This window comes from Aquarana catesbeiana, linkage group LG04 (assembly GCF_042186555.1).
Source record: "Aquarana catesbeiana isolate 2022-GZ linkage group LG04, ASM4218655v1, whole genome shotgun sequence".
NCBI lineage: Eukaryota > Metazoa > Chordata > Amphibia > Anura > Ranidae > Aquarana > Aquarana catesbeiana.
Genome location: NC_133327.1, coordinates 413,396,836 through 413,423,849, shown reverse-complemented (window position 1 = coordinate 413,423,849; position 27,014 = coordinate 413,396,836). Strand labels below are relative to the sequence as shown.

The following is a 27,014-nucleotide window of genomic DNA, read 5'->3' as shown; positions in this document are numbered from 1 at the left end:
CCTGTCATGTGAATTGGATGCGGAAAAACCCTTCAGCTTCCAGGTTTTATTGCCAAAACTTAATTGAACAACCTGAGGTTAGAAGCTGATTTCTCTGCAGAAGTGAGACTGATTTTGCACTCTCCAGGTTTAGTAAATAAACCTCTATGAGATCTGTCCATATATTCTTAACATGTCAAAAAGGGAGTTCTGGAAAAGCTTAAATAGGAAGCAAGGGAAATGACTAGCTGATGTCCTAGTAAACTGATAAAAAGACTTATTGTTCCTATACCTATTTATAATAAGGCACGCAGCATAAAATATACTGTGTGTAATGTGTGTGTGTGTGTGTGTGTGTGTATGTATGTATGTATATATATATATATATAATATATATTAAATTACACAATGAGCAAAATTATAAACGCAACACTTTTGTGTTTGCCCCTATTTATCATGAGCTGAACTTAAAAAAGAAAGATCTATGACTTTTTCTATGTACATAAAAGGCCTATTTCTTTCAAATATTGTTAACAAATCTGTCTAAATCTGTGTTAGTGAGCACTTCTCCTTTGCTGAGATGATCCATCCACCTCACAGGTGTGGCATATCAAGATGCTGATTAGACAGCATGATTATTGCACAGGTGTGCCTTAGGCTGGCCACAATAAAAGGCCGCTCTAAAATGTGCAGTTTTACAGTATTGGGGGGGGGGGTCAGGGGGTCCGAAGACCAGTCAGTATCTGGTGTGACCAACATTTGCCTCACGTAGCCTAAGGCACACCTGTGCAATAATCATGCTGTCTAATCAGCATCTGGATATGCCACACCTGCAAGTATACCGTTCAGTATATTGAAAAAAAAAGGTCATAAATTGGGAAATTCAGAATCCGATAAAGTATATTCCATGCATTTCCATCTGATGGAAAAAACATTTTCTAGGACCAAAGGCTTGGGTAATCGAGTCCAGTTTTTCAATATACATTAGGGACTTCAACTCTTTTTTAAACTGTACACATAAAATAAGATCATAAACTGCATGATAATTGTAAGCAATGCACAGATTCAAACCACACTTGAGACATTTAAGAATATGTTTACTCGAAGGTGTTAACAAATGGTTTTGAGGATTGAATTGCTTGGTATCATGCAAAGCGTCTTTCCAACAAGTAGTAAATGATCTAATACACTAAACATGTTTCCATTTTCTGTGGAGAAAACTGAATGAAGTGTTTACAATGCATGATCTGAATCCAGACCTCAGCCATGTTTGGTAGAATACTGTGGCTAGTCTCAATTAGGGATGAGCCGAACACCCCCCCGGTTCGGTTTGCACCAGAACCTGCGAATGGACCGAAAATTTGCACGAACGTTAGAACCCCATTGACGTCTATGGGACTCGAACGTTCGAAATCAAAAGTGCTCATTTTAAAGGCTAATTTTCATGGTATTGTCCTAAAAAGGGTTTGGGGACCCGGGTTCTGCCCCAGGGGACATGTATCAATGCAAAAAAAACTTTTAAAAACGGCAGTTTTTTCGGGAGCAGTGATTTTAATGATGCTTAACCACTTCAATACTGGACACTTAGACACCTTCCTGCCCGGGCCAATTTTCAGCTTTCAGCGCTGTCGCAGTTTGAATGACAATTGCGCAGTCATGCTACACTGTACCCAGACTAAATTTTTACATTTGTTCCCACAAATAGAACTTTCTTTTGGTGGTATTTGATCACCTCTGTGGTTTTTATTTTTTGCTAAACAAATAAAAAAAGACAGAAAATTTGGAAAAAAATAAAAGTTTTGCTTTTGTTTCTGTTAAAAAAATTTGTAAATAAGTAAGTTTTCTCTTTCACTGATGGGCACTGATAAGGCGGCACTGACAGGCACTGATACAGCAGCACCGATGAGGTGGCACCAATGAGCGGGCACTGACGGCACTGACGATGGGCACTGATATGCGGCACTGATGGGCACTGGTAGGCGCCACTTATGGGTGGCACTGATATGCAGCACTGATGAGCATTGATAGGCGGCACTGCTTGGCACTCATGGGTGGCACTGGTTGGCACTGATGGGCACTGAAAGGTGGCACTGCTGGGCACTGATAGGGTGGCACTGATAGGTGGCACTGCTGGGCACTGATAGGCAGCACTGCTGGGCACTGCTGGCCACTGATAGGCAGCACTGCTGGATACTGATGGGCACTGATACATGGCACTGATGGGCACTGATACGCGGCACTGATATGAGGCACTGATAGGCATCCCTGGTGGCACTGGCAGTGGTAGGCATTGGAGTGGGCACTGATTGGCAGCTGCCTGGGCACATAATGGTATTTCCCTGGGGGTCTAGGGGCATACCTGGTGGTCCAGTGTGGATGGCTTCCCTGGTGGTCCTGGGCGGCTTCCCTGGTGGTCCTGGGCAGGATCTGAGGGGGGGCTGTCAGCACAGACCCCCCCCTGTCAGGAGAGCAGCCGATCGGCTCTCCTCTACTTGCCAGACGCAAGTGAGGAAAAGCAGATCACCGGCTCTTCCTATTTACATCGTGATCAGCTGTGATTGGACACGGCTGATCAAGTGGTAAAGAGTCTCCGTCAGAGACTCTTTACCTAGATCAGTGTTGCAGGGTGTCAGACTGACACCCCGCAACAACGATCGCTGGGATGCGCGCCCCCGGGGGAGCGCAGCTGCTCGATATCCTGATCACGTCATATGACGTCCGGTCAGGAATATCAAACCACTTCGCCGCTGTGATTTGGTAATAGGGCGGGCGGCAAGTGGTTAAAGTAAAAAAAAAGTGAAATATTCTTTTAAATTTCGTACCTGGGGGGTGTCTATAGTATGCCTGTAAAGTGGCGCATGTTTCCTGTGCTTAGAACAGTCCCTGCACAAAATGACATTTTTAAAGGAAAAAAAGTCATTTAAAACTGCTTGTGGCTTTAATGTAATGTCGGGTCCTGGCAATATGGATGAAAATCAGTGAGATAAACGGCATGGGTACCCTCCAGTCCATTACCAGGCCCTTTGGGTCCTGTATGGATATTAAGGGGAACCCCGCACCCAAATGAAAAAAAAGAAAGGCATTGGGCCCCCAAACCCTATATACTCTGAACAGCAGTATACAGGCGGTACAAACAAGACAAGGGCTGTAGGTTTGTTGTTAAGTAGAATCTGTTTGTAATTTTGAACTGGTACATTTTTAAAGTGTAGCTCCAGCCAAAAAAATCTGTTTTTAAGCTTTTTGGAAAACATAGGGAAGGGTTATCACCCCTGGGACATTTGTTTTGCTGTCTGTGCTCCTCTTCAGAAGATTTCACCTCACTTTCTGTCCCAATGACAAATGTTTTTTGAAAATTTGGGGGTTTTAGTGAAACAAGGATTGGTGATAAAGCATCAGTGGAAAGGAGAAAAGTTTTTCCCATATTAACTCTTACAGGGGAGAATTTCCCTTCCTATTGGGTAGATTTCATCTCACTTCCTGTTGTCTCCTTCCGTTTGCAAGTAGGTGTCGTTTGTAAGTTGGATGTTTGAAAGTAGGGGCCTGCCCTATATACTCAGCAGAAATTTGGGCCTTAGGTGTTGTTGTGGCCTCAACACTGTAAGCCCTCACAGGGCCCTGCTGTGAAATATTAGATCAAGAATTGTAATTACATGCCCCTGTTAAACAGGGCCAGAAAAATTGGGCCTTTGGTGATGGTGGTGGTGGTGGTGCTGGTGCCACAACACTGTAAGTCCTCACAGTTACTCTTGGTGGGCGCTGGAACAGGCCCTGCTGTGAAATATTATATCAAGAATTGTAATTGCATGCCCCTGTTGAACAGGGGCTGAAAAATTGGGCCTTTGGTGGTAGTGCTGGTGCCACAACATTGTAAGTCCTCACAGTTAATCTTGGTGGGCGCAGAAACGGGCCCTGCTGTGAAATATTAGATCAAGAATTCTAATTACATGTCCCTGTTGAACAGGGGCTGAAAAATTGGGCCTTAGGCACTGGTGCTGGTGCCACAACACTGCAACCCCTCACAGATACTCTAGCTGAAACGCAGAAATGAGCCCTGCTGCAAAGTATTGCTTTAAAAATTGTAATTACATGCCCCTGTTAAACAGGGGCTGAAAAATTGGGCCTTAGGCACTGGTGCTGTTGCCACAACATTGCAACCTCTCACAGATACTCTAGTTGGAACGCAGGAACGAGCCCTGCTGCAAAGTATTGCATCAAAAATTGTAATTACACGCCCCTGTTAAACAGGGGCTGAAAAATTGGGCCTTAGGCACTGGTGCTGGTGCCACAACACTGCAACCCCTCACAGATACTCTAGTTGGAACGCAGGAACGAGCCCTGCTGCAAAGTATTGCATCAAAAATCGTAATTACATGCCCCTGTTAAACAGGGGCTTAAAAATTGGGCCTTAGGCACTGGTGGCGGTGCCCAGAACCAAAAATGTTCTTACAAGCTATCAGCATGATCATTGAGGAGGAAGAGGATAATTACTCAGCATAACAGGATAGTCACTCAGCATCAGCATAGGCAGTCTTTGAAGGGATCTGACATTTCAAAAAAAATGATTTGGTTACATCAGCATCAGGTGCTTGGTAGCTGACGGTGATCCAAGACTGATTCATTTTTATGCAGGTCAGTCGATCGACCGAGTCGGTGGACAGACGCACCCTGTGATCGGTTACAAGCCCTCAAGCAGCACTGAATGTGCGTTCCGAAAGAACGCTGGATGCAGGACAGGCCAGTAGCTCAATTGCATACTGTGCACGCTCTGGCCAGTGATCCATCCTCAAGACCCAGTAACCCAGAGGATTTTCGGTGGGAAAGGTTTCCAAGTCAGATCTTGCCCCTAGATATTCCTGCACCATGTAAAACAGACGCTGGCGATGGTTGCTGGAACTGATCATTCCTTGGGGCTGTGGACTAAAAAATTGTCTGAACGCATCAGTCAGACGGCCACCTTTTCCACCGCTCCTTCTTTGACTGACCGAAGCCTCAGCAACACGTTGTCCAGAAACAGGAGTTTGTAACCTCCCAGTCTCTGGGAAAGTGTTGCACAGACCTTTCTGCAAGGCCTCCCGAAGATGTTTCATCCTCTGCTCCCTCTGCAACAGCAAGATAAGGTCCACAACCTTACCCTTGTAACGTGGATCAAGGAGGGTTGCCAGCCAGTATTGGTCCTTCTCCTTGATACCACGAATAGGGATGAGCTTCGAGTTCGAGTCGAACTCATGTTCGACTCGAACATTGGCTGTTCGCAAGTTCACCGAACAGCGAACAATTTGGGGTGTTCGCGGCAAATTCGAATGCCGCGGAACACCCTTTAAAAGTCTATGGGAGAAATCAAAAGTGCTAATTTTAAAGGCTAATATGCAAGTTATTGTCATAAAAAGTGTTTGGGGACCTGGGTCCTGCCCCAGGGGACATGGATCAATGCAAAAAAAAGTTTTAAAAACGGCCGTTTTTTCAGTAGCAGTGATTTTAATAATGCTTAAAGTCAATCAATAAAAGTGTAATATCCCTTTAAATTTCGTACCTGGGGGGTGTCTATAGTGTGCCTGTAAAGGGGCGCATGTTTCCTGTGTTTAGAACAGTCTGACAGCAAAATGACATTTTGAAGGAAAAAACTCATTTAAAACTACTCGCGGCTATTGCATTGCCGACAATACACATAGAAGTTCATTGATAAAAACGGCATGGGAATTCCCCAAAGGGGAACCCCGAACCAAAATTAAAAAAAAAAAATGACGTGGGAGTCCCCCTAAATTCCATACCAGGCCCTTCAGGTCTGGTATGGATATTAAGGGGAACCCCGGCCAAAATTTAAAAAAAAAAATGACGTGGGGTTCCCCCTAAATTCCATACCAGACCCTTCAGGTCTGGTATGGATTTTAAGGGGAACCCCGCGCCAAAAAAAAAACAAAAAAAACGGCGTGGGGTCCCCCCAAAAATCCATACCAGACCCTTATCCGAGCACGCAACCTGGCAGGCCGCAGGAAAAGAGGGGGGGACGAGAGTGCGGCCCCCCTCCCTCCTGAACCGTACCAGGCCACATGCCCTCAACATTGGGAGGGTGCTTTGGGGTAGCCCCCCAAAACACCTTGTCCCCATGTTGATGAGGACAAGGGCCTCATCCCCACAACCCTGGCCGGTGGTTGTGGGGGTCTGCGGGCGGGGGGCTTATCGGAATCTGGAAGCCCCCTTTAACAAGGTGACCCCCAGATCCCGGCCCCCCCCGTGGGAAATGGTAAGGGGGTACATAAGTACCCCTACCATTTCACGAAGAAAGTGTCAAAAATGTTAAAAATGACAAGAGACAGTTTTTGACAATTCCTTTATTTAAATGCTTCTTCTTTCTTCTATCTTCCTTCATCTTCTGGTTCTTCTGGTTCTTCTGGCTCTTCTGGTTCTTCCTCCGGCGTTCTCGTCCAGCATCTCCTCCGCGGCGTCTTCTATCTTCTTCTCCTCGGGCCGCTCCGCACCCATGGCATGGGGGGGAGGCTCCCGCTCTTCTCTTCTTCTTTTCTTCTCTTCTTCTCTTCTTCTTTTCTTCTTTTCTTCTCCGGGCCGCTCCGCAATCCATGCTGGCATGGAGGGAGGCTCCCGCTGTGTGACGGCGCTCCTCGTCTGACAGTTCTTAAATAACGGGGGAGGCGGGGCCACCCGGTGACCCCGCCCCCCTCTGACGCACGGTGACTTGACGGGACTTCCCTGTGACGTCACGGGGAATGCCACAGGGAAGTCCCGTCAAGTCACCGTGCGTCAGAGGGGGGCGGGGTCACCGGGTGGCCCCGCCCCCCCGTTATTTAAGAACTGTCAGACGAGGAGCGCCGTCACACAGCGGGAGCCTCCCTCCATGCCAGCATGGATTGCGGAGCGGCCCGGAGAAGAAAAGAAGAAAAGAAGAAGAGAAGAAAAGAAGAAGAGAAGCGCGGGAGCCTCCCCCCCATGCCATGGGTGCGGAGCGGCCCGAGGAGAAGAAGACAGAAGACGCCGCGGAGGAGATGCTGGACGAGAACGCCGGAGGAAGAACCAGAAGAGCCAGAAGAACCAGAAGAACCAGAAGATGAAGGAAGATAGAAGAAAGAAGAAGCATTTAAATAAAGGAATTGTCAAAAACTGTCTCTTGTCATTTTTAACATTTTTGACACTTTCTTCGTGAAATGGTAGGGGTACTTATGTACCCCCTTACCATTTCACACAGGGGGGGGCCGGGATCTGGGGGTCACCTTGTTAAAGGGGGCTTCCAGATTCCGATAAGCCCCCCGCCCGCAGACCCCCACAACCACCAGCCAGGGTTGTGGGGATGAGGCCCTTGTCCTCATCAACATGGGGACAAGGTGTTTTGGGGGGCTACCCCAAAGCACCCTCCCAATGTTGAGGGCATGTGGCCTGGTACGGTTCAGGAGGGAGGGGGGGCCGCACTCTCGTCCCCCCCTCTTTTCCTGCGGCCTGCCAGGTTGCGTGCTCGGATAAGGGTCTGGTATGGATTTTTGGGGGGACCCCACGCCGTTTTTTTTTTTTTTTTTTGGCGCGGGGTTCCCCTTAAAATCCATACCAGACCTGAAGGGTCTGGTATGGAATTTAGGGGGAACCCCACGTCATTTTTTTTTTAATTTTGGCCGGGGTTCCCCTTAATATCCATACCAGACCTGAAGGGCCTGGTATGGAATTTAGGAGGACTCCCACGTCATTTTTTTTTTTTAATTTTGGTTCGGGGTTCCCCTTTGGGGAATTCCCATGCCGTTTTTATCAATGAACTTCTATGTGTATTGTCGGCAATGCAATAGCCGCGAGTAGTTTTAAATGAGTTTTTTCCTTCAAAATGTCATTTTGCTGTCAGACTGTTCTAAACACAGGAAACATGCGCCCCTTTACAGGCATACTATAGACACCCCCCAGGTACGAAATTTAAAGGGATATTACACTTTTATTGTTTGACTTTAAGCATTATTAAAATCACTGCTCCTGAAAAAACGGCCGTTTTTAAAACTTTTTTTTGCATTGATCCATGTCCCCTGGGGCAGGACCCAGGTCCCCAAACACTTTTTATGACAATAACTTTCATATAAGCCTTTAAAATTAGCACTTTTGATTATTCATGTTCGTGTCCCATAGACTTTAACGGTGTTCGCATGTTCGAACGAACTTTTTTCCTGTTCGCATGTTCTGGTGCGAACCGAACAGGGGGGTGTTCGGCTCATCCCTAGCCACGAATATGAGGATCCTTACGCAGGCTTTGGAGGATCAGGGAGGCCATGCAGCGTAGATTTGCTTAGGCATTTGGTCCAGAATCCTCAGGGTCACTAAAAACGACATGGTCCGCAGCCACCTTCTCCCAGCCACGTACAAGTCCATGTGTATCTTGGGACTGATCCCTTAAAGACTGCTGCTGATGCTGAGTGCCAGGCTCCACCTCCATACTGACACAATCCTCCTCCTCCTCCTCGTCCTCTTCCTGTGTAATCAGCGGGCACGCAGGAACACTGTCTGGATAAATGGGGCCTTGAGAGCTAAGGAAGTCCTCCTCTTCCTGCCTCTCTATTCTGCCTCAAGTGCCCTGTCCATTATTCCATGCAGCGTGTGCTCCAACAGGTGGACAAGGGGGACAGTGTCACTGATGCATGCACTGTCACTGCTCACCATCCTCGTGGCCTCCTCAAATGGTGACAGGACAGTGCATGCATCCCTGATCATGGCCCACTGGCGTGGGGAAAAAAACCAAGCTCCCCTGACCCTGTCCTGGTGCCATAGTCGCACAGGTACTCATTGATGGCCCTCTGCTGCATGTGCAGCCGCTGCAGCATGGCCAATTTTGAGTTCCACCTGGTGGGCATGTCACAGATTAGGCGGTTCTTGGGCAGGTTAAACTCCTTTTGGAGGTCTGCCAGCCGAGCACTGGCATTATATGACTAACGGAAATGCACACAGACTTTCCTGGCCTGCCTCAGGACATCCTGTAAGCCCGGGTACCTGCCCAAGAACCACTGCACCACCAAGTTAAGGACGTGAGCCAAACAGGGTACATGGGTCAGTAGTCCCTGTCGGAGGGCAGAGAGGTGGTTGGTGCCATTGTCACAAACCACCATTCGTGCCTTAAGTTGGCATAGCATCAACCACCTCTGAACCTGCCCCTGCAGAGCTGACAGAAGCTCTGCCCCAGTGTGGCTCCTGTCCCCCAAGCACACCAGCTCAAGCACCGCATGGCATCTTTTGGCCTGCGTACTTGCATAGCCCCTTGAATTCCTACGGAGCACCGCTGGTTCCGAGGACAAAGCACAGGAAGAGGCCATGGAGGAAGAGGAGGGGGTGAAGGAGAGAGATGTGTCACAATCATTAGTAGTGGAATTTTTGAGGCGTGGTGGCAGAACAACCTCCAACACTACTGCACCTTGTCCTGCATCCTTCCCAGCTGCCAGCAGAGTGACCCAATGCGCCGTGAAACTTAGGTAATGTCCCTGTCCATGTCTGCTGAACTATGAGTCAGTGGTGATATGCACCTTACCACTGACCGCCCTGTCCAGCGAGGCCAAAACATTGCCTTCCACATGCCGGTAGAGAGCAGGAATCACCTTCCGTGAGAAAAAGTGGCGTTTGGGTACCTGCCACTGAGGAACCGCACATTCCACAAACTCATGGAAAGGGGCAGAGTCTACCAACTGAAAAGATAGCAGTTGAAGTGCTAGCAATTTTGCCAAGCTAGCATTCAACCGCTGGGCATGTGGATGGCTGGGAGCGAACTTCTTTCAGAGGTGCAGCAGCTGGGGCAGGGAAATTTGCCTGGTACAATCTGACGTCAGTGTACCGAAAGCAGATTGCCCACAAGTACTTGGCTGTGACACACCTAATTCTACACCTTCATTCCTCTCAGTGCAGGTCTCAGAGAGGACTGAAGGTATAGTGGGGTTGGAGATCTCAGCTGATGAGGAGCAAGGAGAGGTCCTCTTTGTTCTTTGGTGTGGGTCTTTTAGATACGCTTGCCAACGAACTGCATAGCAGGTCAATATATGTCTGGTCAAGCATGTGGTGCCCAAGCGGGAGATGTTTTGGCCACGCGAGATACGCTTGAAACATATGTTGCATATAGCAGCGATGCGATCTGATACACTCGTCTCAAAATAGGCCCACACCAAAGAACTTTAAGAATAACGTGCAGAGACAGCAGCGCCCTGCACATGCGGAGCTTTGCGGTGTGATGCAGTTAGTGTGCTGCCCTTAGGCTGGCCCCTGGAGGGCATCCTGCCTCGTTGGTGATGTGCCTCCTCCACCTCCTCCTCTCTCCTATCAGGCACCCACGTTGAGTCAGTGACCTAATCATCCCCTCCCTCCTCATCACTGGAGCAAACCTGGCAGTATGCTGCAGCAGGGGGAGCATGACTGCCAGATTTCTGTCCTTCTTGGGCACCCCTCTGTCCGTGCTCACGTTACTGCCTTCATCTAGCTCAGTATCTTCATCAGAGCCTTCTAAACGCTGGGCATCCTCCTGGAGCATGTACCCAACACTGTGGTCAAACAGTTAGAGGGACTCATCAGGAGGACATGGTGGGGCTAGGGAAGGAGTCACTGATGCCATTGAGCCGAGGGAAGAGGCCACATTGGCAGCTGCTTTGCCAGACAAAGTACCCTGAGCATGGGTGAGAGAGGATGACTCTCGACCAAGTCTTCTGCATGTTGCAGCTCAACATGGCCAGCTGCCAAAAAAAAGGCCAAGCGTGTCCCACGGCCACGTGCTGATGAGGATGCACCATCTCCACGACCAGCACTGTTGCCTCTAGACACAGAGCCTGCTTGTCCTCTTTTATTGGCTTGTGACTGTCTGCCTCTCCTTGTTGGCCTTCCAGACATACTAATGGCCTGTAGCTGCACTAAGCTGGGATATATATATATATATATATATATATATATATATATATATACTTATATTGCAGCTAGCAAAATCAACTGCCTGCCTGTAGTATGAGAACAGCACCAACCTTCTACAGGTAGCTTTTGCTGAACACTGTGCAGAGGTCACACTACACTAACGTGTAAATAATTTAGCTGCCTGCGGTAGTGATAGGATCAGGAAAACACCTCCAACCTTCTACAGGTAGCTTTAGCTGAACACTGTGCAGAGGTCGCACTACACTAACGTGTAAATAATTTAGCTGCCTGCGGTAGTGATAGGATCAGGAAAACACCACCAACCTTCTACAGGTAGCTTTAGCTGAACACTGTGCAGAGATCGCACTACACTAACTTGTAGCTTTAGCTGAACACTGCTCAGAGGACGCACTACACTAACTTGTAGCTTTAGCTGAACACTGTGCAGAGGTCGCACTACACTAACTTGTAGCTTTAGCTGAACACTGTGAGGAGGATGCACTACACTAACTTGTAGCTTTAGCTGAACACTGTGCAGAAGTCACACTAAACTAACTTGTAGCTTTAGCTAAACACTGTTCAGAGGACGCACTACACTAACTTGTAGCTTTAGCTGAACACTGTGAGGAGGACGCATTACACTAACTTGTAGCTTTAGCTGAACACTGTGCAGAGGTCACACTAAACTAACTTGTAGCTTTAGCTGAACACTGTTCAGAGGACGCACTACACTAACTGTAAACAGTCTAGCTGCCTGACTGTGGTACTAATAGGATCGAAAGAACATCAGCAATTTTCTTCAGGTAGCTGTAAATACTGTAACAACACAAGCCTGCCTCTCAGTAGGAAGATAACAGGAACGGATCTAGCTAAACTGAATACAGTGTATATATATATATATATATATATATATATATATATATACACAAAACACCTGGGATGCATATATATACACAATACACTGTAAGTGCAGCCTAATCTATCTAACTCAAATGACACTGTCTCTCTCTCTGTCAAGCTGGAACACACTACACAGGGCTGCCGTCATATAGTGTGGGGCGTGTTCTAAACCCCCTGAGCCATAATTGGCCAAAGCCACCCTGGCTTTGGCCAATTACAGCTCTCTCTACAGACGGCGCTGTGATCGGCCAAGCATGCGGGTCATAGTGCATGCTTGCCCAATCATCAGCCAGCAATGCACTGCGAATTATGGGCTGTGACGCACCACACGAATTTGGCGCGAACGGCCCTTTCGTTCGCAATTCCGCGAAACGGTCGAACAGCCGATGTTCAAGTCGAACATGGGTTCGACTCGAACACGAAGCTAATCCCTAGTCTCAATGCTTCAGCATTGCATGTGTGAATGAGCAGATCTCTCATCGCATGTCACTCAGCATGAATTAATTTTCTTACATGAAATTCTCAGTTGACAATTTAATTTAGAAAGGGAGTTCATCCAAAAAAAAAGTTTATTCCTGAAAAATCATTCAATTTTCTAATTGTTAATGGGGTTAAATTGTTTTCAACTGTAGTGATGAACAAAATCAAAGGAGTAGGATGGGAAATGTCAATTGAATGAGCTAAATTCTAACTGTGAATGTGGTTTTCATTTGAAAAATTCCATTGATTCCAAGATTGAAAGTTAAAACCAAATGGCATTTTGAAGTACTTTCAAATGACATTTGTAAAGTCTCTGATGCCATTATTGAATGTAATGACAATTTTTTTTCATATGCAACATTCCTACAAAAACCTACTAGTGTATGGCCACTATAGTCGCTTCCTCAGGAGGAGTCAATCAATCCCAACTATAAGGTAAGTACATTCTCATAGTTACATATTCACAAATAATTAAAATATTTAATGACAGGAAAAATAATAATAATCAAAACTATATACAATAGAGCACACATAGTATGAATATTAAGGTTCCTATTTGTTCGTGCATTGCTTATTAAGCGGAACACAAAGCAGAACCTATTGAGGCACCCAAAGGTAATCCCCCCCCCCCTGCAGACATGGGAGACACTTGAGTGCGTAGATATTCTGATTTTAAAGAAGAGTATAATGAAGTAGTGCTAGATAAAGGTAGTCGCCTATAAGCAACTATAACAAGGTAATATTCCATTAGAAACAGGGTGAGGAACCATAAATAGAAAACATTGAATAATGGAGAATGAAAATGGAGAGTTAAAAAAAGGGGGAGAGGGGGAGGAAAGAAGGGGAAAAAAGGGAGAGAGTGAAAAGGAAAAGGGGAAAAAAGGGGGCAAAGATAAAAAGAAGGGGAGGAAAGAAGGGGGGGAAGAAGGTTGGGGGAAAGAAATGCGAGGAGAGGGGGAGGTGGAAAGGGGGGAAGGGGAGGGGAGGAAAAAAAAAGAGAGAATGAAAGGGGGGCCAGAGGGAAGGGAGAAAAAGAGAAACAGATGAAGAAAAAAGAAAAAATAGAAAGGGAGGGAAGGGGAAAGAGGAAAAAGAGGAGGGGGAAAGAAACAGAAGGAGTGAGAGACAACAAACGAACCACCAAAATAAAGGAGAGAGGGAATGAATAAATGGTCCAAACCCACCTAATATGTTAATATAGTGTATGAAAACCCGGGGGTCACAGGCAAAGACTGATGATAGTGTCATTCCATCAGTGCAAGGCTAAACATTTCATTGGATAAAGGCTGTATTCAGTATTCCAGATGGATCTAGTCGTAGCCAAATTAGAGCCCCTGGAAGATCAGTAAACATGAATATGCATGAGAGCAAAGCTCGTGCACCAAACTTAGCACTTCATCCAGAAGCACAGAGTAGGATGTATGGGGTTTTGAGTCTGCAGCAGCAACCCTCTCCACTTGGGAGGTGCTGCTGATAGGCATGCAAAGTTCCCATCACAATGGATTATTAGGGTGATAAAATAAGCCTAAGGCTAGATTCACACCTATGCGTTTTTTAGTGCATTTAATATGGTTTCCTATGGGACACGTTCTGTAGCGCAAATCTGCAAAATGCAAAAAGCACTAAAAATGCATAAGTGTGAATCCAGGCTTACTGTGGATAGCCTCGAGGGCTCAGTATTCATGGGAATGATTGACTCCCCCTGAGAAAGCGACTATATTCGCGAAACATGTATAGTACCACGTCAAGACATACATCTTAGCTCCCCATACTACCAATGGGGTTTACGTGTTCCTTCGGAACCATCTGTATTTACCATGTACAGTTGTAATTAACTGCTTATTAATTTATGTACAATTGCTTTTAATTAGGGATGAGCTGAACACCCCCCTGTTCGGTTCGCACCAGAACTTGCGAGCAGGCAATAAATTTATTCGAACACGCGAACACCATTAAAGTCTATGGGACATGAACATGAATAATCAAAAGTGCTAATCTGAAAGGCTTATATGAAAGTTATTGTCATAAAAAGTGTTTGGGGACCTGGGTTCTGCCCCAGGGGACATGGATCAATGCAAAAAAAGTTTTAAAAATGACCGTTTTTTTTGGGAGCAGTGATTTTAATAATGCTTAAAGTGAAACAATAAAAGTGTAATATTCTTTTAAATTTCGTACCTGGGGGGTGTCTATAAATAATAAACAGCATAAAAACAGCATGGGAATTCCCCACAGGGGAACCCCGAACCAAAATTTAAAAAAAATGACGTGGGAGTCCCCCTAAATTCCATACCAGGCCCTTCAGGTCTGGTATGGATTCTAAGGGGAACCCCGCGCCAAAATTTAAAAATGGTGTGGGGTCCCCCCAAAAATCCATACCAGACCCTTATCTGAGCACGCAACCTGGCAGGCCACAGGCAAAGTAGGGGGGACGAGAGAGCGCCCCCCCCGAACCGTACCAGGCCGCATGCCCTCAACATTGGGAGGGTGCTTTGGGTTAGCCCCCAAAACACCTTGTCCCCATGTTGATGGGGACAAGGGCCTCATCCCCACAACCCTTACCCGGTGGTTGTGGGGGTCTGCGGGTGGGGGCTTATCGGAATCTGGAACCCCTCTTTAACAAGGGGACCCCCAGATCCTGGCCCTCCCCCCTGTGTGAAATGGTAAGGGGGTACAAAAGTACCCCTACCATTTCACAAAAAAAGTGTTAAAAATGTTAAAAATGACAAGAGACAGTTTTTGACAATTCCTTTATTTAAATGCTTCTTCTTTCTTCTTTCTTCTATCTTCTTTCTGCTATCTTCTATCTACCTTTGGTTTCTTCCTCCATCTTCTTCTGGTTCTTCTGGTTCTTCCTCCGGTGTTCTCGTCCTGCATCTTCATCTGCTGCGTCTTCTTCCCTTTTCTCCTCGGGCCGTTCCGCATCCATGATGGCATGGAGGGAGGCTCCCGCTGTGTGATGCTTCTCCTCTTCTGACGGTTCTTAAATAATGGGGGGGAGAGCCACCCGGTGACCCCGCCCCCCTCTGACGCACGGGGACTTGACGGGACTTCCCTGTGGCATTCCCCATGATGTCAGAAGGGGGTGGGGTTACGTAACGGGAGAACACCGGAGGAAGAACCAGAAGAAGAAGAAGATGGAGGAAGATAGAAGATAGAAGATAGAAGATAGAAGAAAGAAAATAGAAGAAAGAAGATAGAATATAGAAGAAAGAAGAAGCATTTAAATAAAGGAATTGTCAAAAACTGTCTCTTGTCATTTTTAACATTTTTAACACTTTTTTTGTGAAATGGTAGGGGTACTTTTGTACCCCCTTACCATTTCACATAGGGGGGAGGGCCGGGATCTGGGGGTCCCCTTGTTAAAGGGGGCTTCCAGATTCCGATAAGCCCCCTGCCCGCAGACCCCCACAACCACCGGGCAAGGGTTGTGGGGATGAGGCCCTTGTCCCCATCAACATGGGGACAAGGTCTTTTGGGGGCTACCCCAAAGCACCCTCCCAATGTTGAGGGCATGTGGCCTGGTACGGTTCAGGAGGGGGGCCGCTCTCTGGTCCCCCCCCTTTTCCTGCAACCTGCCAGGTTGCGTGCTCGGATAAGGGTCTGGTATGGATTTTGAGGGGGACCCCATGCCATTTTAAAAAAAAATTTTGGCCGGGGTTCCCCTTAATATCCATACCAGACCTGAAGGGCCTGGTATGGAATTTAGGGGGACCCCCCACGTCATCCCCCTGTGGGGAATTCCCATGCCGTTTTTATCAATGAACTTTTATGTGTATTGTCGGACCCGCAATTCATTAATAGCCGCGAGTAGTTTTAAATGACTTTTTTTCCTTTGAAATGTCATTTTGCTGTCAGACTGTTCTAAACATGGGAAACATGCGCCCCTTTACAGGCATACTATAGACACCCCCCAGGTACGATATTTAAAGAAATATTTCACATATTTTTTCACTTTAAGCATCATTAAAATCACTGCTCCTGAAAAAAACGGCCTTTTTAAAAATTCTTTTTGAATTGATCCTTGTCCCCTGGGGCAGGACCCAGGTCCCCAAACACTTTTATGACAATAACTTGCATATAAGCCTTTAAAATTAGCACTTTTGATTTCTCCCATAGACTTTTAAAGGGTGTTCCGCGGCATTCGAATTTGCCGCGAACACCCCAAATTGTTCGCTGTTTGGCGAACGGGCGAACAGCCAATGTTCGAGTCATACATGAGTTTGACTCAAACTCGAAGCTCATCCCTACTTTAATCATGTCCTTTTCTTAAATAAATTGTTAATTTTATTACAATCCCTGCCTTATCCATGGGTACCGCGATAGTCCTAATCCTTCTCTAAACCAGGGGCATGCTTGGAGCAGCCCCTGGTGTTTCTTTCCAATAGTTCACTTCAAAGGATGATGGTACCCCCCCCACACACCCCCACCCTTAGATCTAACTGACCAAGGCTCTCTATTCCTAAAGGTAGAAATGACAGCAATACTGTAAGAATTTTCTCTGATGGTGCTCATCTATCCTTTTACAGTACTATTAGATAAAGTAATATATTGACTTCTAAAGGTCTGTCTACTGAGTCAAGAGAGGCTTTGGTAATGACCCTATAGAAGCCTATGATGCACATACAATTTTAATTTAAATTAATGATTGCAATAGTTGCTAATAAATACTGTATGTTAACTACAAATGCACTTAACCTTCAAAGTGTATTATGCATTCATGGTAAGTAAAGTGTGTGAAACAAACAAGAGCCTTACTAATTAATGCTGAGAAACTTTACAGTGGAAATCAGCTGCTGCGAGCCAACACATTTTTCAAGTCATATCTTGCGAAATATTCTATTACTTCATTGTATGGTAAGCCAGTGTCTCTGATATGCATCTCTTTGGCAAACATTCAGCAGCCTTGGTGTACACATTACACATGAACAATTTTAAGCCTTTGTAAATACTTTGGCATTTGAACTGATAAGTGAATTGGGAAATAGATCCCTTATTTGATTTTCAGAGTTAAAATTATTTTTTTATGTCTTATTTTTTAGGTATTTATTCTAAATTTATTTTCTTCTTATTTAGGTGTGTACTTTACTAAAGTATAACAGTCTAGAGTCGCTTGCTGAAGCTCCGAAAAATGCTATCACCAAATTTGAATCATTTTCTGTTAGCGGTACATTTAACTCCTCTCATGTGTTTCCAGAGGTTCTGCTAAGTGGTGTTAAACTGGCACCTGAACTGTTTGAGGTAACTACTATGGTTCACTCATTACATATTGGTACTTTATTGGAATATTAACCCTTTCACTACCTGAGCCTATTTTTCTCATTTTTCGCATGATATTGTGCAACAGTATCACTCCTAATATAATAATAAATAAGATGATGTTGCATTGAGTAAATATATGCCAAATTTGTCAAGCCTAAATTTTCAAAACAGAAAAAAATTGTTGTAGCCAAAATGAACAATGTGTAGCACCCTCACAGCATAGGATGCTAGGAATATCTAGTTTTGACTCCTTTTGTAATTAAGGGAGCAGTGATTGTCTTGATCTGTTCAGGGTTTCACAGGCTGGGAGTTTGATTGCTTCCCCCTGCCTCTGTTAGAAGCTTCCAGAGCTTAGGGTGGGAGATTCAAAATAACATGCCTGAATACATAACAGATTCCAGCCAATCCCTGGAGAGGAGGTCTGGAATGGTGATAAATGGTCTGAAGCACTGGAGAGCTGGGTTCTTTCTCCCCAGGTGGGTTCCAGAGCCAAAGGGACTGATGCCCTGAGGCAGACCATGGACGATACAGTTGCTCTAGAGCCCTTAGTGGTGTCAGGGCTAAGGACCTAGGTGGACTTTGCTTTGAGCCAATTGCAGAACCTCACCACAGGGGATCTGGTCTAGAGAGGTGTCGTCTTACTCACTGAGGAGCAAGCTGGAAGGAGGCACCTGTCCTGGGGACTTGTTGGTAAAGCCACTAAACTGATCCCTGTGACTGTGTAGTGTTTTGGAAACTGCACTGGGTACCAGCAGTTGTGCGTTAGTGCAAGGTAACCAGATGCCTAAAAGACTTGCACCACATACTAGCTCATTATGAAATACTTATCTTAGAATGAAGCGCCCGCACTGCCTCCTGGTCACTGCTGAAGGAGCTGTCATGTTCCCTCTGCATTTCTTCTGGGTTTGTGGCTCCGGCGTTGTTAGTGGCCGAAGCCATGATGTGCGCGGGAGTCCTTCATTCCTGCAAGGTCCGGCAGCATTCGCCGGAGTTTCAGAGCGCATGTGCCACTGACGTCAGCAGCTGCATGCAAGGTAAATATCTCCTAAACTGTACAGGTTTAGGAGACATTAATTTTACCTACAGGTAAGCCTTATGATATATGTGTATACAACCGCTTTAAGAGTTACAGTAACCTGCAGGTGATCATACTGTTTGGATTGGCTGGGTCCAAGGAAGTATGTTAATTAGGGATGAGCCCGATGTTCGAGTCGAACGTAAGTTTGACTCAAACATCGGGTGTCCGCCTGTTTGCCGAATAGTGAACAATTTGGGGTGTTTGCGGCAAATTCGAAAGCCGCGGAACACCCTTTAAAAGTCTATGGGAGAAATCAAAAGTGCTAATTTTAAAGGCTTATATGCATGGTATTGACATAAAAAGTGTTTGGGAACCTGGGTCCTTCCCCAGGGGACATGTATCAATGCAAAAAAAGTTTTAAAAACGGCCGTTTTTTCGGGAGCAGTAATTTTAATAATGCTTAAAGTGAAACAATAAACCCCCCTCCTGAACCGTACCAGGCCACATGCCGTCAACATGGGGAGGGTGCTTTAGGGTAGCCCCCCAAAGCACCTTGTCCCCATTTTGATGGGGACAAGGGCCTCGTCCTCGCAACCCTTGCCCAGTTGGTTGTGGGGTCTACGGGCGGGGGGCTTATCGGAATCTGGAAGCCCGCTTTAACGAGGGGACCCCCAGATCCCGGCCTCCCCCTGTGTGAAATGGTAAGAGGTAAATGTTCCCCTATCATTTCACAAAAAAGTGTCAAAATGGTACAAATGACAAGACATGGCTAGGGAGTCCTTTATTAAAAAAGAAAAAAAAAAACCAAAGCTGCGACAGACCAGTCTCCATGGGAGACACCCGCCGTATGATTCATCCTCGCAGATGACAGTTCTTTTATAACTGAGGGCAGGATCACACAGTGACGTTCCGGGGTGACCCCGCCCCCCTCTGATGCACGGGGACTTCCCTATGGTTTTCCCAGGGCGTCAGAGGGGGGGCGGGGTCACGGAAGCGGTTGGCCGCGGCCTTGTTTTTTTTTTTTCGGTCCGTTGACGAAGCGAGAGAAGACGACTTCGTGGGACATTTTTTTTTTTTTGATAAAGGACTTGTCCCAAGCCATGTCTTGTCATTTGTACCATTTTGACACTTTTTTGTGTGAAATGGTAGGGGTACATTTGTACCCCATTACCATTTCACACAGGGGGGAAGCCAGGATCTGGGGGTGCCCTTGTTAAAGGGGGCTTCTAGATTCCGATAAGCTCCTTGTCTGCAGACCCCCACAACCACCAGGCAAGGGTTGCGGGGATGAGGCCCTTGTCCCCATCAACATAGGGAGACAAGGTGCTCTGGGGGCTACCCCAAAGCACCCTCCCCATGTTGAGGGCGTGTGGCCTGGTGAGGTTCAGAAGGGGGGGGCTATCTCATTTTTTTTTTTTAATTTTGGTTCGGGGTTCCTCTAAATATTCATACCAGACCCAAAGAGCCTGGTAATGGACTGGGGGGATCCCATGCTGTTATTTTACTCCTTTTATCTGTATTGCCGGGACTGACAATTCATTATAGCTGCAAGTACAGTACTTTTAAATGACTCTTTTCCTTTAAAAATGTCATTTTGTGCAGAGACTGTTCTAAACACGGGAAACATGCACCACTTTACAGGCATACTATAGACACCTCCCAGGTATGAAATTTTAAGGAATATTTCACTTTTATTGTTTCACTTTAAGCATTATTAAAATCACTGCTCCCGAAAAAACGTCCATTTTTAAAACTTTTTTTGCATTGATACATGTCCCCTGGGGCAGGACCCGGGTCCCCAAACACTTTTTATGACAATAACTTACATATTAACCCTTAAAATTAGCACTTTAGATTTTTCACGTTCGTGTCCCATAGACTTTAACGGTGTTCGAACAAATTTTTGGCCTGTTCGCATGTTCTGCTGCGAACCGGGGGTGTTCGGCTCATCCCTAATGTTAATGCATAACGTGGGAGTTGAAACAGAACATTTTAGATTGGATGATGTTTCAGACGTTTTTTTTTTTTTACTTGTGTTTTAGTAAAAATTTTCTTTTTCTTTAGGTGTATTTTTCACTTTTTATTTTTATTTTTTTTATTTAGTACCCCTGCATATACGTAATCTGTCTTTTTAAAGGGACACATTCCCTGTACTTATATTATTATTCTGTACTCTAGAAACAACTATAAATGACCCTGTGTACATAGTTAAATAGTTTTAATGGAATATGGAATAAAACATACTGCACTATGATCATCTTTGGTCTGTTCCTTGTTACATAGTTAGTCAGGTTGATCCAGAGAAAGGCGAAAAACCCCCCAAAAAAGCAGGATCCAATTTGCTACCCTTCCTGATCCCAGAGAGGCAATCGGATTTTCCCTGGATCAACTTTACCTATAAATGTTAGTATTCAGTTATATTATGTACATTTAGGAATTAATCTAAGCCTTTCTTAAAGCAATCTACTGAGCTGGCCAGAATCACCTCTGGAGGGAGTCTATTGTACATTTTCACAGCTCTTACTGTGAAGAAACCTTTCCATATTTGGAGATGAAATCTCTTTTCCTCTAGACGTTAAGAGTGCCCCCTCGTCCTTAGTGTTGACCGTAAAGTTAATAACTCAACACCAAGTTCACTATATGGACCCTTTATATATTTATACATGGTGATCACATCCCCCTTAATCTCCTCTTCTCAAGAGTGAATAAATTCAGTTCCTCTAATCTTTCCTCATAGCTGAGCTCCTCCATGCCTCTTCTCAATTTGGTTGCCCTTTTCTGCACTTTCTCCAGTTCCCCGATATCCTTTTTGAGAACTTGTGCCAAAACCTAAACTGCATATTCCAGACGAGGCCTTACTAATGATTTGTACAAGGGTAAAATTATATCTCTCTCTCTGGAGTCCATACCCCTCTTAATACAAGAAAGGACTTTGCTCGCTTTGGAAACCACAGCTTGGCACTGCATGCTATTATTGAGCTTATGATCTACCAAAAGATTTGACATGTACTGATAAAAATTGCCCAACTGCTACTAAACATCCCTTTACCAGCAGCAGTGTACATGAGGAAGGGAAAACAACAGCAATCATGCAAAGACAGTTCACAGATTGGAACTCTTTATGGCCAACTTTAGCTGCACTTCTATATACAATTATTCTGTAACCGTGTTCTTTTCATTTGGCATATTCTCCACATAATATTTAATACAAACTTGTTTTTCTTCACACGTTTTATTAAAATGTAGAGTAAACATACAAAAGTAGAGGACAAACAAGAATTACCCCTGAAAAAATATATAAACTTGTTTTAATACGTGACATCTTTGAATGCTTTCTTAATTTTACCATTGGGTTTGTTACAATTCAACAATATTTCTAATAATTAATAGTCACCGTAAAATAGATTTAGGATTTATATACACTTTACTTTTATTATTCAGATTGTTACAATTTAATGATATAATTCATAACTACAAGTCTAATGGAAGAATAGCTGCTAATTCAATTCTGTTCTCTGTGTTACTCTAGGTATTAAATGATGGACGCTTAGTAAGCAATGCAAATATATCTTCACATGCACTTCTCAGCGTCACTCTACTGGGTAGAAATTATAAGAAGGATCCAGAAGATTTGAATGTTTCTTTGCTGTCTTAAAATAATGGCTTAAAATAATAACTGGAGCCAGTTTAAAAAAATCTATTAAAACTATTATCTATTATTTTTTACAGTGTTTTGAATGTGTGTTGGTGTGCAAGTGACCAAAGATGGCCTTGATACAGGACTGATATGGTGCTCACCCCTGAAGGATATTTTGTCTGGTCCCCGATTCCCAGTTTCCACAATTCTAGAGAGAAGCACCACACTCCTCACCACACACATATGGCTTTAAATGGGCTTTAATGAACAGACAAAAGCCCTGCAGAGAACAAAATGAGTGGAACAACCAGCGAAGATAATACTATTCAATAGAACATCTATATGTTCTATTGAATCTAAATATACAAATCCGTTATAAAGCACCTGAACTGAAAGTTAAAGAAAACACTATATAAACCACTGGCCAGTGAGTCTAAGTACAGTTAGCCAGCATTGGGGCCCTGGATCTCTTCTTGGAGTGCCTACTCTCTCACATGAAATTATTTATAATCCAATAGATGTCATAACCAAAAGGGGCTTCTGTTAAGGATGACATTGATAGTTCCCCAACTTTAGTGTCATATGTCTCCTTTAATGTGGCAATAAACAAAATGTAAAGGATTTGGTAAGAATGCTCTTCTAGCTAAAGCAGATATTAAATCTGCCTTTAGGCATTTACCTATTGTCCCAGAAGCCTTCAATTCATTTGGTTTTTATTTTGATAATTCATACTTTTTTTTATAAATGCCTACCAATGGGTTGCTCTGTTTCATGCTCTTATTTTAAAATTATTTCCACTTTTTTAAGATGGGTGTTTGTTTTTGAATCAGGTTTTGATAGTGAAGTACGTTTTATTTCAGACCCCGGTCACACCCAATCAATTTTCTGCTTGAAGCTTGGAGCTCTAATAGGCTCAACAAACAAAACCCCATCCATTTAAATAGCCTTTGTTCACATCTGAGCATTTTGTTGCCTGTAGCAAAATGTTTGTCGCTCAAAAAAGTACACAAGCTTCTTTGAGGCAGATTGGCCTCATAGACTTCAATGGGAATGCCTGTAAAATTCTCAACATAAGCATTTTACACGCATCTTACAAGCGTTTTGTCACGTTTTCTGGAAAAACAGCAGCTCCAGCCCTAATTTCCTTCCCCTAGTGTTTTGTATTGACTAAAGTAAAACACCTGAAGTTCAAATACACATGTAAAATGCTTCCAATACACTTACAAAACTATCAAATAAAAATACCTGAAAATCGCCCTGCTCAGGTGTGATTGGGCCTCATTCAGATATCAATAGGGTTATTTTTGCTATCAATTGCCTTTCTTCAAAATCCCCATTTATTATCAAGTTGTTAAGACATTTTGTTCTCCTTTGCTTAAAATTAAATATTTGGGTGAAGTCTAAATATATTCCTGATAACCTAAACAAGAGGGAGATGCCTCTGAAGCTTTTACTAGAGGCAGACCAAGACGATCATGTCTGTCCTAACCACTTTTGGGAATTGATTTCGCTATCGTCAATAATTCCATCAGAAATTCCTTAGCTTCCAATACTTGGGCAGATTATTCTATAGCTTGGAATAAGTGGAAGGTTTTAAAGTCTTTATCAGATTTTACATCATACAGGGATTATCGGGGCCTACAGGCTCCCACAAAACAACAATTTGCATGGGCAAAGAGCATGGTTCACATAGAGAAATAAAGTCAACAGTAAAAACACTGCAGATCAACAAATGCAAGGTCCGTCCAAAAAGTAGAAGTAGAGTTCCTTTCGCCCAAGGAACCTTGACAAGCATACAGTTGTGCTCATAAGTTTACATACCCTGGCAGAATTTATGATTTCTTGGCCATTTTTCAGAGAATATGAATGATAACACAAAAACTTTTCTTTCACTCATGGTTAGTGTTTGAACCATGAGTGAAAGAAAGCCATTTATTATCAATCAACTGCGTTTATTCTTTTTAAATCATAATGAAAACAGAAACTACCCAAATTACCCTGATCAAAAGTTTAGATACCCCAGTTCTTAATACCATTGCCCCCTTTAACATCAATGACAGCTTGAAGTCTTTTGTGGTATTTGTGGATGAGGCTCTTTATCTTCTCAGATGGTAAAGCTGCCCATTCCTCTTGCAAAAAGCCTCCAGTTTCTGTAAATTCTTGGGCTGTCTTGCATGAACTGCACATTTTGAGATCTTCCCAGAGTGGCTCAATGATATTGAGGAGACTGAGATGGCCACTCCAGAACTTTAACTTTATTCTGCTGTAGTCAATGACAGGTCGATTTGGCCTTGTGTTTTGGATCATTGTCATGTTGGAATGTCCAAGTATGTCCCATGAACGGCTTCCTAGCTGATGAATGCAAATGTTCCTCCAATATTTTTTGATAGCATACTGCATTGCCATCAATTTTGACCAAATTTCCTGTGCCTTTGTAGCTCACAAATCCCCAAAACATCAGCTATCCGCCTCCGTGTTTCACAGTAGAAATGGGTGTACCTTTCATCATGGGCCTTGTTGACTCCTCTCCAAATGAAGTGTTTATGGTTGTGGCCAAAAAGCAAAATTTTGGTCTCATCACTCAAAATGACTTTGTGCTAGAAGGTTTGAGGCTTGTCTCTGTGCTGTTTGGCGTATTGTAAGCGGGATACTTTGTGGCATTTGCATAGTAATGGCTTTCTCCTGGCGACTCAACCATGGAGCCCATCTTTCTTCAAGAGCCTCCTTATTGTGCATCTTTTTTTTTTTTTTTTTTTTTTTTATATTTTAAAGCTACTTCAGCAAGTTCTTTTGGGATACTTAATTCACCATTAAAGTTCATTTTTGTCCCATCACATGTCACATCATAGTAGCTGTAGTGTTTTCTTTCCCCTTTTTATCCCTCCCCCCCATTTAATCTTTGTTCAATTTTTCTTTCCCTTCCCCTTCGCTTCCTCCAAGGGTTAACAAATTAGTTAAAAAGTGAATACACAAAACGTTCTCTTACATAATAAAATGGATAAGTACCTCATCAAGAAGTGAAGGCGCATTATATTAAAAGACAGTAAGATGAGTAGAAGAAACCAAAGTGACCAAAAGACCTCCTCCATCCCGCTCACTTCACCTATCTTCAGTGTTACGAACCAAGCATTGCCCCTTAATCCCTCCCCTCGTTCCTACCCCTCCCATTCATTTATCACTCTATAGGGGGGAACCCATTTTTTCCAACCATCTCCTCCACATCGCATCAAATTCCTTAAGGTTGCTTCTCTTTGTATACACTGCTCTTTCTTTACATATAGTCTCATTCACTTCCCAAATCCAATCTCTCATAGTAGGGGTTGTTCTAGATTGCCATCTGGTTGTGATAATTTTTCTGGCTTGGAACAAACACCTCACTATTGCAATTGTGGTACTATTCCTCTCCCCCCGCTCCTTCCTGTACCCCAATATGCATACCACAGCATCCATTTTCATTGTTACTTTAAATATATCACTTATGATTTTAAGCGCTTCCTCCCAGTACCGATACAGTTTGGGGCACCTCCATACCATGTGTATAAGATTGCCGGTTCCCTGACATCTGGGGCATTTATCGTCTGATCTTCTGCCAAACTTGAACAGCCTCTTAGGAGTATAATAAGCCCTATTTACCGTAACAACATCAGGTGGAATATCTTCTGAGGGGGTGAGACCGATACCCTCGAGCCCATTTCTAGGATTCTTTTCCACTGCTCCTGTGTTATTCTCCCTATATCCTCTTCCCATCCTATTTTCTCTTTACAGAGTTTCCCCTCAGCATTAACTTCTTTGCTTATCTGTCCATAGAATTCAGATATAAGTCCCTTAGTGGAGCCTACCTGGAGTATACTCTGAAAGAGGGGCATTTCATTCCATACTGGTGGCTGTTTCCTAAATTGGGCTTCAAGGGCATGCCTCAACTGTACGTAGGAATAAAATGAGCGTTGCGATATATTGAACTCTCCTCTCAAATCGGAGAATTCTTTAAAAGTATTTCCCAGGTACAGTTGTCTCTGTCTTTTGATGCCATGTATTTCCCATTCTCTTATTTTTCCTATCAAGAGGGTTTCCCGCAGATTGTAGTTATTCCAAAGGGGAGTAAATTCAGTTAGCCCATTATATCCCATCTGTTTTTTAACAGTTTTCCATATTTTAGTTATCATTTTTAATGTTGGGGACCTATAGCCAAAGGAATCCGCCTCTAGTGCTTCAATAATTGTATTATGTGAAGCTTCAGTCAGCACGATTCTCCCATTGGGGGTATCTCCACCTGGAACGTCACATTATTGTGCATGTTGAAACAGCCACATCACATGCTTTCAGAGAGTCCTGTATTTCACCTGGAGTCATTTGTGGGTTTTTCTTTGCATCCCGAACAAATTTCCTGGCAGTTGTGGCTGAAATTTTAGTTGGTCTACCTGACCTTGGTTTGGTTTCAACAGAACCTTTCATTTTCCACTTCTTGATTAGAGTTTGAACATTGCTTATTGGCATTCTCAATTCCTTGCATATATTTTTATATCCCTTTTCCTGTTTTATACAGTTCAACTACCTTTCCCTGCAGATCATGTGAGGATGGTTACCTTTTAGTAGCCATTCAAACCCCTTTGTGTTAACTTGTGTGCATGTTATCAGGCCAAAATCACCAGGGTATGTAAACTTTTGAAAACAGAAACTACCCAAATTACCCTGATCATTATGATTTAAAAAGAGTAGACACAATTGATTGATAATAAACGGCTTCAGCCAAACACTAACCATGAGTGAAAGAAATGTTTTTGTGTTATTCATATTCTCTGAAAAATGGAGAAATCATAAATTCTACCAGGGTATGTACACTTATGAGCACAACTGTATATCCCATATAACTTTGTAGTACAAACA

At 44.0% G+C, this 27,014-nt stretch overlaps 1 protein-coding gene across 1 annotated transcript in view; it reads left to right on the top strand.

Annotated features, from left to right (window-relative positions):
• The window catches only part of LOC141140290 (pantetheinase-like), a 110,088-nt gene extending 87,876 nt beyond the window's left edge, over positions 1-22,212 (top strand). Inside the window, exons 6-7 of the mRNA XM_073627297.1 lie at positions 17,290-17,454; positions 22,023-22,212. Coding sequence (XP_073483398.1) covers positions 17,290-17,454; positions 22,023-22,148 — 291 coding nt within the window. The 3' untranslated portion in view covers positions 22,149-22,212. The remainder of the gene's footprint in view (positions 1-17,289; positions 17,455-22,022) is intronic.
• The last annotated feature ends 4,802 nt before the right edge of the window (positions 22,213-27,014 follow it).